This window comes from Leopardus geoffroyi, chromosome D4 (genome assembly GCF_018350155.1).
Source record: "Leopardus geoffroyi isolate Oge1 chromosome D4, O.geoffroyi_Oge1_pat1.0, whole genome shotgun sequence".
Classification (NCBI taxonomy): domain Eukaryota; kingdom Metazoa; phylum Chordata; class Mammalia; order Carnivora; family Felidae; genus Leopardus; species Leopardus geoffroyi.
The window spans coordinates 73,588,302-73,600,261 of record NC_059342.1 but is presented as its reverse complement, the minus strand read 5'-3'; the positions used below and the strand labels follow the sequence as shown (position 1 = coordinate 73,600,261).

The 11,960-nt window shown below is 44.1% G+C and overlaps 1 protein-coding gene across 14 annotated transcripts in view; it reads left to right on the top strand.

Moving 5' to 3' along the window:
- The first annotated feature begins 1,801 nt into the window (after positions 1-1,801).
- The window catches only part of WDR31 (WD repeat domain 31), a 24,693-nt gene continuing 14,534 nt past the window's right edge, over positions 1,802-11,960 (top strand). For 4 of the 14 annotated variants that reach the window (XM_045468491.1, XM_045468503.1, XM_045468502.1 and 1 more), the window contains exon 1: positions 1,802-2,131. In XM_045468491.1, the coding sequence (XP_045324447.1) occupies positions 2,046-2,131 (86 nt within the window). In that variant the 5' untranslated portion in view covers positions 1,802-2,045. Of the gene's footprint in view, positions 2,136-2,918; positions 3,034-7,994; positions 8,091-11,960 lie in introns of all 14 variants that reach the window. The other 10 variants (XM_045468499.1, XM_045468494.1, XM_045468500.1 and 7 more) reach the window with 6 other exon arrangements.

Here is an 11,960-nt window from a genome sequence, read left to right as displayed (position 1 = left end):
TCTGGAGGAAGAGAGAAATGGTTAGGGAAGACCTGAGGGTAGAGAGGGAGATGGCCTCTAAGCTGAGGATAGTTAGCCAGACGGACAGGTGAGATGCCCTGGCCAGAGGGAACACGGTGTGCAAGGATTCAAAGGCAGCAGCAAGGTGAGCCAAGAAGCTGCAAGTAGGTTAGACCATTGAAACCTACAGTGTGGTTGCCAGAGGTGGAAGCTGAGGCTACAGAGATATAGACCAAGCCTTATTGACCTAGTGAAGGAATTTGGACTTTATTTTGAATATCAGTTATCTATGGTCTATAACAAACCACCCCCAAAGCTTAGTGGATTAAAATGACGAGTGTTTATTTGCTCACAATTCTGTGGGTGGGCAAATTGGGGCTGAAACTCAAAAGTAGCACGATGTCACTTCTACCACATTCTATTCGTCAAAATAAGTTACTAGACCAGCCCTGATGGGAGAAACTACAAAGAATTTGTGGCCAGTTTTAATCTATCACACTCTGGCATGATGTTGGCTTGAAACTAGGTGGTGGGTAGAGAGAAGTGGACAGATTTTTTTTTTAAAGGCTATTTCAGGGGAAGAATTCAGAAGTCTTGGGGTTGTTCTGGAACAAAGAAGAGAGAGTGAAGTTACAAAGTTACAAATGACTCCAAGATCCTTGGTGTGGGTGGGTGATTGGTGAATGGTAGTGCCCAGCACTCAGAGAGAAAAGAGGAAGAACAGGTTTGGGGGGAAGATGATGTTTCCAGGGTGAGTCATGTTGAGAATGAAGTGTATTTTATTCAGCCAGGTGGAAAAGGACAGAAAGCAGGTGGATTTACAGGTGTAGGGAGAAGTCTGGCTAGAGATACCAGTTTGGGAGTCTCAGGTGCCTTAAACCTGAAGCCTTTTCTGGAAGAAAATCTTGAGGGCAGGGATCAGGTAAGTCAACTCTCTAAGCTACCCTGAGCCTAGCCCAGTGCCTGAGGGCAAAACAATCAGTCTCTCCTGGTTGAAGTCTACGAGGTTGTTGTGGGCAAAAGAGATTGAGTTTGTAGAGAGAGCCCTCAGTTCTGAACTAAGATCAGTGATGCATGGGGGTAGACCTCCACTCCTGTCAGGAACAGGACACTGATCCAGAAAGTAATGAGTGCATCATCAGGGAGGGAAGTCAACAGAGGCAAAGGATCCCCCATCAGGACTGTTGTGGAGGATATTCCCTCTTTGCATTGGAAGATAGAGCCAATGGCCAGCTCTGTTATTCTGTGAAGGTAACTTTCTCTTGCCACCCCTACTCCTGTTCCCACAGTCACCCAGCTTTCAGAAACTCCACATGTCTTTGTTGTAGGTGATTCTACTGGGAGATCAGGCCTGCAGCAGATCCCTACTAGGTGCAAGAGAAATGTTGGCTAGGATGCCATTCATCCATTCATTCGTTCATCCATCCATCCATCCATCCATCCATCCATCCATTCAACAAACCGTTACTCTGCACCAAGCCCTGTGCGCTAGGAATACAGAAATGAATAGACTCTAGTCTGGAAGCAATGCAACTCCAGCTGCTGTTCGTTTCTGGAACTGTCTTCCCACTGGATCTCAAGATGATACTGAGGGGTCTTTTTGCTGTGGTGCTGGGCTGTAACGGTTTGATGAAAGAAAGAATGAAAGGAATAGGAGTGCGGGGACCTGGGAAAGGGTCCAAGGGAGAGATCACGGGGTGGAATCATGGAAAACTCCAAAAACTGAAACAACACCTCCAAGGGGGCGAATAACTATTTAAAAGATGACATTTATTCAGTACTTTCTCGGTGACTTTCTCGGTGGTACCGCTTTTCTTGCATTCTGTAGATTCCCAGACAGCGCGGTCTTCGGGCAGAACCGTCCTCTTCTCTGGAACCTCATCATTGCATTGTTCCAGTCAGAAAACAGGCCAGGGTGCTCTGGGCCCGGCCTCGGGGAGACGGCAGATGGGCGGAACTGCAGTTCAGGGGCCGGGAGAGCGCCCGGAGGCTTTTCGCGGAACTCCTGCCCTAGCGACGCGCGCCTCGTTGCTAGGGGCGGTGGCATGGCAGGCTGTGGAGCGTGGTGGTTGCTGACTCCCTCCACTTGGCGCCCCTGCCTGCCCCAGCTCCCGGCCCGGCCAGCCAGCTGGTGGGTATGGAGCACGATGGGGGTGGGGGGGGGGGGGGAGGAAGGGGTACGGGAGGGACGGGCAGAGCTGTGGGAGCCCTCGCGCTTTGCAGGCTGCAGCAGCCCACCTGGCCAAAGCGGGGAGTTCTAGGGCAGGCCTTGGGTTGGATGGCATTATATACCTCGTTTGGGTGAAGTACTCACCCCACCCCACCCCCAACACATCAAAAATAAGCTTTGGCAGTCCACATGGATATAACGGGGGACATTTGTGATCTGAAGAGACAGGAAGGAAAAATTGTACACAGGTTGTCCCCCAAATTTGGGGCAACCTTGGAACTTCTGGCCTTAGTGCTGACTCCCTGTGAGACTCTGGGCAAGACCCACTTATTCTGTGGGCCTCAGTTTCCCCTATCTACCATTAGAGGGTCGAATCAGACCTTCTTCCAGTGCTTCCACTGTGGTTTTGTTTGTGTTTGAGCTTTCGTTTTGATGTCTTGTGTACAGAAGGAGATTTGGGGAGAGGGAAGGAGATATGAAATCAGCATTTACATGAACAGTGGACCAGGAGTCCACGGAAATAAGATCCAGGACCCCAGCTCTGCCTCTTGTGACCTTTAACAAGTCACAACCCTCTGAGTCCCGCTTTCTTGATGGAAAATAACACTTGGATATATGCTGGAGTCTATCAAAGAATACTGCACTGGAGAGTTAAACGAGAATTCTCTGAGTTATGTTTAGAGTGACCACTGGGTGTCTGAAGGTCTTTGGAAAGCAAATTGGGGCAGCAATGGTTTCTGGGATTCAGATTTAGGCCTGGTTTTATCTGGAAACAACAAGGATATCCAAAGCCAACAATTGAGTTTATGGCTTTTCCAAGCCCCCTCCAGCCTCTCCTGACCAAAATCTGGGACCAAGCTCAGGTAACTTCACTGAATGTTTTGCTGCTGGTCAATTTTAAAGAACCCTTATGTTGTTGGGTTCTTAAAAAGCTTGTAGGGCACCAGACTGGCTCAGTTAGTAGAGCATGCGACTCCTGAGCTCAAGGTCGCTTGAGTTCAAGCCCCACATTGGGCATGGAACCTACTTTAAAAAAAAAAAAAACAAACTTCTTGCCAAGCAGACTCTTCACTTTAGTGTGCAATTATTCATTCATTCCCCAGGTATTTGCACTGCATCCATTCTCCCAGGCTATGTTTAAAGCTCAGATACAAAAACAGGGGCGCGTAGGTGGCTCAGTCGGTTAAGCGTCCGACTTCAGCTCAGGTCATGATCTCACGGTCGGTGAGTTCGAGCCCCGCGTCGGGCTCTGGGCTGATGGCTCAGAGCCTGGAGCCTGCTTCGGATTCTGTGTCTCCCTCTCTCTCTGCCCCTCCCCCATTCATGCTCTGTCTCTGTCTCAAAAATAAATAAAAGTTAAAAAAAAAATGAACAAGACACTGCCCCTCCTGTCAAGTATATTATGTGTTCACAGTATAAACAATGGAAGATAACAATAGTATTTTCACTTCTTAGATTAGTCTCGTAATAAATCACAACTACATGGACATTACCCAAGTACATATACTTTGTTGTTGGGATTTTATTTTATTTTTTTAATGTTTATTTTTGAGAGAGAGAGAGAGAGAGCTCATGTGCATGCATGCACAGGGGAGGGGCAGAGAGGCGGCAGAGGATCTGAAATGGGTTCTGTGCTGACAGAAGAGAGACTAATGTGGGGCTCGTGAGATCAGAGCCCAAGTTGGCCGCTTAACCGACTGAGCCACCCAGGCGCCCTTGTCGTTGAGATTTTAAATTGCCTTTAAGTTATATAATATATAACTTAATGAATTCTTGGTATGATCAGTCACTCTGGTCAGGAGACATAATTGGCTTCATTTTAATATCCTTCAGATTCATATACCTATTTGTGTATGTTCTTTGTGTATATTTGTTACATATGTTTAATATATGTGTATTAATAGTAGTATTAAGGGGCACCTGGATGGCTCAGTCAGTTAAGTGTCCCAATTCTTTGATAGCAGCTCAGGTCGTGATCTTGAGGTCATGGGATTGAGCCCCGAATCGAGCTCAGCACTAAGTGTATAGAGTCCTTGGAATTCTCTCTCTCCTTCTCTCTCTCTGCCCCTCCCCTGCACATCTGCTCATGCTCCCTCTCACTCTCCCTCTCAAAATAAATAAACTAAAAAAAAAAAAAAATAGTAGTATTCAGGGTGAAGTTGGCAGAAACTGCTCCTTTCAGCTGCGAGATCATTGTTAATATATCCATCATGCTAGTAGCCATCATTTTATATTGACAATTTGCCAGGTTGAACTGAGGGCTTTCTACGCACTAGCTTTAGTAGAGATGCAGTATAGTAGGCTGATTGAGAACACGGCCTCTGGAGTCGGACCGCCTACCTTCAAGTTTTAGCCCTGCCACTTATTTGCAACTTATCTGTAAATCCGAGCAAGTTATTTAACATCTTTGCACCTCGATTTTCTCATCTGCTAACTGAAGATAGTAACAGCATCTATCTCAGAGGCTTGTGAAACAAATCAAAAGAGCCAATAAATATAAAGCATTTAGAATAGTCCCTGGCACATTGTAAGTGCTATTTTTTTTTTTAATTTTTTTTTTTCAACGTTTATTTATTTTTGGGACAGAGAGAGACAGAGCATGAACGGGGGAGGGGCAGAGAGAGAGGGAGACACAGAATCGGAAACAGGCTCCAGGCTCTGAGCCATCAGCCCAGAGCCTGATGCGGGGCTCGAACTCCCGGACCGCGAGATCGTGACCTGGCTGAAGTCGGACGCCCAACCGACTGCGCCACCCAGGCGCCCCTGTAAGTGCTATTTTTAATCTTTACCGAAGCCCAGTGATAGAGATATTATCCCATTTTACATATGGGAAACAGACTCTGAGGGCTTCAGCAGTTTGCCCAAGGCCGCAGTAGACTGTAATTCAGACCTAAGTCTGTCTAATTCCTATGCCGATGCACTAAATCAAATGTTATTCTGACTCTGCTGTATTTCTTTTCATTTTTGTTTTATTTTGCTTTATTTTATTTTATTTTATTTTATTATTTTTTTTAAGTTTTATTTATTTATTTTTGAGAGAGTGCAAGCAAGGGAGGGGCAGAGAGAGGGAGAAAGAATCCCAAGCAGGCTCAGCCACCAGCCCAGCGTGGGGCTCAGTCTCACAAACCATGAGATCATGACCTGAGCCGAAGTCAAGAGTTGGTTGCTCAACCGACTGAGCCACCCAGGCACCCCTTACTCTTCATTTTTAGAATAAGCTACCCTGGGGTGCCTGGATGGCTCAGTCAGTTGAGTGTCCAACTTCGGCTCAGGTCATGATCTCACGGTCCGAGAGTTCGAGCCCCGCGTCGGGCTCTGAGCTAACAGCTCAGAGCCTGGAGCCTGTTTTGGATTCTGTGTTTCCCTCTCTTTCTGACCCTCCCCCGTTCATGCTCTGTCTCTCTCTGTCTCAAAAATAAATAAATGTTAAAAAAATTAGAATAAGCTACCCTGTCAGTTGGTAATTAGAATTTTTTATTTGAGTTCTTAAAACAGAGCTGTTAAACTGCACTAAAACTGTGTTTCTTCTTTGTAGATGTTCATAAGGGAAATTCTGGACTAGAAGTCAGGAGACCTACCTAGTTAGAATTTTGAGCAAATAATGTTTCTTCCCTGATTCTTCAGATCTTTTTTTTCTTTGTTTTTTTTTTTTTTTTTTTTTTTTTTTTTAAGTAGGCTCCATGCCCAGTATGGAGCCCAGTATAGGGCTTGAACTCACTACCCTCAGATGAAGACCCTGTTGGGATGCTTAACTGACTGAGCCACTCAGGTGCCCCTTCAAATATTAAATAAATGGTTTATATGTGATGTTTTTGAAAAACTCTTCCATATGTCAAATTCTATGATTCATACTTATTGAAGTATTATTTTAAACAGGAGAGGGGTGCTCAGGAAACTCAGGAGAGTTTCAACTCAGGTCATGACCTCACAGTTGGTGGGTTTGAGCCCTGCATCGGGCTCTGTGCTAAGAGTGTGGAGCTGCTTAGGATTCTCTCTCTCTCTCTCTCTCTCTCTCTCTCTCCCCGCCCCTCACCCACTCACATGTTCTCCCTCTCAAAAATAAATGAACAAACATTAAAACAATAAGTAAACAGGAGAAATTGTCTTTCTCACAGAAACAGTAAGGTCTGAAGTAAGCAGTCAGCTCTAAAATTTTTGGAATGGGGTGTCTGGGTGGCTTAGTTGGTTAAGCACCTGACTTTGGCTCAGGTCATGATCTCAACGGTTCCTGGGGTTCAAGCCCCACATCAGACTCTGTGCTGACATCTCAGAGCCTGTAGCCTGCTTTGGATTCTGTCTCCCTCTCTCTCTCTCTCTCTCTCTCTCTGCTGCTCCCTCACTTGTACTCGTACTCTCTCTCTCTCTCAAAAAATAAATAACTAAACATTAAAACAAAAAAAATTGGTGGGGAGGTGCCTGATTGGCTCAATTGGTTAGGCATCCAACTTCGGTTCAGGTCATGATCTCACAGTTCGTGGCGTTGAACTATGCATCGGACTCTGTGCTGATAGCTCAGAGCCTGGAACCTGCTTCAGACTCTTTCCCTTTCTGCCTCTCCCCCACTCGCTGTCTCTCTCTGCCTCTTAAAAATGAATAAACATTAAAAAAATCTAAAAATCTTTTTGAATAGAAGTACTATGAGTAAAACAAAAATGTTTAATGATGCATTTAAATATATTCTACTTTGTATGGGGCGCCTAAGTTAAGCCACCGACTTTTGGTTTCGGCTCAGGTCATGATCTTGAGGTTCGTGAGTTTGAGCCCCTTGTTGGGCTCCGCGCTGGCAGTGTGGAGCCTGCTTGGGATCTCTCTCTCTACCCTTCCCCTCCTCACTGTGTCTCTTGAAAAAAAAAAAAAAATTTAAGAGTCTCATGCTCTACCAACTGAGCTAGCCAGGCAAAATTTTTTAAAAATATCCTACTTTGTGGGGCGCCTAGGTGGCGCAGTCGGTTAAGCGTCCGACTTCAGCCAGGTCACGATCTCGCGGTCCGTGAGTTCGAGCCCCGCATCAGGCTCTGGGCTGATGGCTCAGAGCCTAGAGCCTGTTTCTGATTCTGTGTCTCCCTCTCTCTCTGCCCCTCCCCCATTCATGCTCTGTCTCTCTGTCCCAAAAATAAATAAACGTTGAAAAAAATATATAAAAAAAAAATCCTACTTTGTATGTTTATTCATTTATTTATTTATCAAAAAAAATTATTTTTAAGTAATCCCTACACTCAATGTGGGGCTCAAACTCATAACCCCAAGCTCAAGAGTTGCGTACTCTACCCACTGAACTAGCCAGGTGCCCCCCCACCCCTACTTTGTATCTTCCTCCCTTCCTTCCTTCCTTCCTTCCTTCCTTCCTTCCTTCCTTCCTTCCTTCCACTAGGCTCCACACCCAAAGCGGGGCTTGAACTCATGACCCAAGATCAAGAGTCACATGTTCCATTGACTGAGCCAGCCAGGCACCCTCCTACTTTGTATATTTAAAAATAGATATATCCAGGCACCTGGCTGGCTCAGTTAGTAGAGCATGTGACTCTCGATCTTGAGGTGGTGAGTTCAAGCCCCACATTGGGTATAGAACTAACTTTAATTCATTAATTAACTAATTAAAATAGATATATAATTAACATTTTGGTATACTTTCCCTAAATTTTAGAAATGTGCCAGTTATATGATCTTGGAATTTTGTAAGATATCTCTTTCTTTGTGTGGGAAAACTACACTTAACAATCTCTTTAATTAAACAAAGTCTTTATTTACCTTGTGAATCTCCTTTCAGTGCAAACAAACATGCTTAGAGAAGAGATTAATTTAAGCGTCTTTTCAATAATTACAGAGATTAGGAAGTGGCTGCCTGCACTATTTTCCAAAGGATAAATGTTACAAAGCATTGAATACGGCAGCTCACCCAGAAAATCCTACTGGTTTGGGGGTAAGTCATTCTAAAAGTTATCTTTTGCTTAGAGTGTCCTGTGAATGCTCTTCAGATGGGAAATGTGGCTCTCCAGATGCTATCAGCTAAGAATCCAATCAGTTTTAAGCAAAGCCAATCCATTTATAGCATTTGCTGTTTTTGGTGACCTAGATCTATGGATGGCATCTGTCCTCAGTTTGATGATAATGTTGAAAAATGGGCTACGCTGGCAGATTGGAAGCCCTGTGGCCTCTATCTACCTATAAGCAATACAACATCCCAGAGTTTTGAAAATTATCCTGGAATTTTTTCTGTCAGCATATCATATGCCCGTTATAGAGAATCCTAGGATGTCTGAACTAGAAGGGACCTTAGATTCGCTACTTAACAAGAAATGTTTTTGCCATACTGTGCAAGCCTCTTGAGGTACAAAGATGAATATGAGAGAGTCCTTCCTCTTATGGAGTACACAGTCTACTAAACATTATTTAATCTGGTATCCTCATTTACAGATAGGGAAGCCGAGGTGCAGAGCAGGAAATGGAGGAACCCAAGGGCACACAGTAGGATGAGGCAGGGTTGGGGCTGGAGCCAGGGCTCTTGTTGGCACGCACCATGTTCTTTTCACTGCACTGTGCTTCTGTACTGGTTACCCATATTGTCAGGAGGTCAGTGCTGGCAGTTTCTCAAAATGTAAGCTGAAATTCTTCTGGAAAACTTTTTTTTTTTTTTAATTGTTTAATGTTTATTTATTTTGGGGGTGGGGAGGGGCAGAGAGAGAGGAAGACAGAATCTGAACCAGCCTCCAGGCTCCTAGCTGTCAGCACAGAGCCTGACATTGTGCTTGAACTCATGGACCATGAGATCATGATCTGAGCCAAAGTCAGATGCTTAACCCAAGTGCCCTGTTTTTTTTTTTTTCCCTTTCTTTTTAATATTTTATTTATTTATTTATTTATTTATTTATTTATTTATTTATTTATTTATTTATTTATTTTTGAGGGAGAGAGAGAGACAGAAGGAGAGAAAGAGAGAAAACACAATCGGACGAGGGGCAGAGAGAGAGGGAGATAGAATCTCAAGCAGGCTCCGGGCTCTGAGCTGTCAGCACAGAGCCTGACGTGGGGCTCAAATCATGAGATCATGACCTGAGCTGAAGTCAGACGTTTAACCAGTGAGCCACCCAGGTGCCCCTGGAACAGTGTTTTTTAATGGTATGACTGAGAATACTTGGTGAATTTTAGCTGCTTTTCTTCCTGGAGACCATTCTTCCTAGAGCTGGGCCAGTCATGCCCATAAGAAACTCATCTCCTAAACTTTAAACAGAGTCACAGAGGAGATGGGAAGTGAGTACTCCCACCCCCATTTACTTCCCTCTACCGTCTGGCTTCTGGAAGAGCTAGTTGCAGCAGACACGTGACCCAGAGTAGCTGAGATCAGCCCCTCATCAGACCTTCAGTCCCAGCAGATAAACGCACACTGGCCATGTCTTCCTGTCACTTTTTTCCTGTTTCACCGGCCACCAGTATAAGAGCTCCACAGATTGGGTGTTTGGGAGGTGTTTTCTGAGTGAATGTGTGGATTAGTGTCTTTGAATGTCTAACTCACCTGTCTCAGTTCTAGCCTTATTAGTTGTTGGGGACGTTGCAAATAAATCTGAAAAACAATAATTCTATTTATTCTAATATACCACCCATTGTTGACATTACTTAAGTTGTAGGCCAGTGGTTCTCAAACTTTTTGGCCTCAGGACTTCCTTATACTCTTGAAAATTAGTGGAGATCTCAAAGAGCTTTGTTAATGTAAGTTATATATTGGGTTCTACCCTGCAACCTATTGACATTAAAACAGATATTTGAAAGAAGTTTTTTAATTAAAAAATATATTTTAATGTTTATTTATTTTTGAGAGAGACAGAGACAGACACACACACAGAGTGCGAGTGGGGGAGGGACAGAGAGCGAGGGAGACACAGAACCAAAGCAGCCTCCAATATCTGAGCTGTCAGCCCAGAGCCTGGCTTAAACTCACAAAACATTAGATCATGACCCGAGCTGAAGTCAGATGCTTAACCGACTGAGCCACCCAGGTGCCCCTTATGTTAAAACAGATATTTTAAAAATATTTACTTATTCATTTTCAAATAATAATAATAATAATAAACCCATTACACGTTAACATAAAGTAATTTTATGAAAAACATGCTTTCTAGGGGTGCCTGCCTGGCTCAGTGGGTAGAGCATGTGACTCTTGGTCTCAGGATCATGAGTTTAAGTCCCTAACTTAAAGCCTATTTAAAAAAAAAAAAAAAAAAGTAAGAAAAAAAAAGCGCTTTCCAAAACACACAAAAAATTGGTTGGACGGGCACCTGGGTGGCTCAGTTGGTTAAGCATCCAACTTCGGCCCAGGTCATGATTTCATGGTCTCTGGGTTCGAGCCCCACATCAGGGCTCTCTCTCCCCTCTCTCTGTCTCTCTCTCTCCCTCTCAAGAATAAATAAAAACATTTAAAAAAATTCGTTGGAAAAGAGTGGCATTGTTTTACATTTTTGCAATTCTTGTTCACGTTTGGCTTCCACATAAGGCGGTTGGGTTCTTGTATCTGCTTCTGCATTCAATCCATTGCAACGTTACTGGGTTGTAGTATAAGAAGAAAATCAAGCTTCACACAGAGATGTGGTTGGAAAAAGGAGGACCATACAGACTCCTTGAAAGGGTCTCAGGAATCCCCACCGGTCCTCAGATCATACTTTAAGAACTGCTGGTCTAGGTCATTACCTATATTGTCTCACTTAGTGTCATTAGCTCTCACATCTCATTGTTTTCTTTTTTTTTTTTTTAGTAGGCTCCATACCCATCATGGGACTTGAACTCATGACTCTGAGATCAAGAGTTGCATACTCTACCAGGGCACCTGGGAGGCTTAGTCGGTTTTAGCCAGGTTTTAGTCAGTCGGCTCAGGTCACGATCTCACGGTTCGTTCGTGAGTTTGAGCCCTGCATGGGGCTTTGTGCTGACAGTGAGAAGCCTACTTGGGATTCTGTCTCTTTCCCTCTCTCTGTCCCTCCCTCTCTCTCAAAATAAATAAATGAATTAATTTTAAAAAAAGTTGCATACTAGGGGCGCCTGGGTGACGCAGTCGGTTAAGCGTCCGGCTTCAGCCAGGTCACGATCTCGCGGCCCGTGAGTTCGAGCCCCACGTCAGGCTCTGGGCTGATGGCTCAGAGCCTGGAGCCTGTTTCCGATTCTGTGTCTTCCTCTCTCTCTGCCCCTCCCCCGTTCGTGCTCTGTCTCTCTCTGTCCCAAAAATAAATAAACGTTGAAAAAAAAAAAAAAAAGTTGCATACTCTACCAACTGAGCTAGCCAGATGTCCCTAGTATCTTATTCTTACCTGTGATCTGGCACACTAATTTCGAGAAGTGTCATGTGAAATTATTATTATTTTTTTAATTTATACTTGACAGAGAGACAGAGAGACAGAGTACAAGCAGGGGAGGGGCAGAGAGACTGAGAGACTGAGCCACCCAGCTGCCCCATGCGAAATTATTAAAAAAACAGACACCCTAGGAAGGTTATAACCTTTTGGAATAACTAAGGCTCTTTTCAAGAAACTTCACTGGTGAAAATTATTTTTTATTTTCAAATACACACTCCTAGTATTTATTGTGGTAGAATATGCATAACATAAAATTTGTTATTGCTTAGTATATAGACAATGTTATGCAACCATCACCACCTTTTAGTTCCAGAACATTTTCATTATCCATAAAGGAAACTCTGTACCTGTTAAAGTAGCCATTCCCTATTCCCCCATCGTCCCAGCTCTTGGCAACCACAAATCTGCTTTCTGTCTATGTAGATTCTGATGAGGGATGTTTCATATGAATG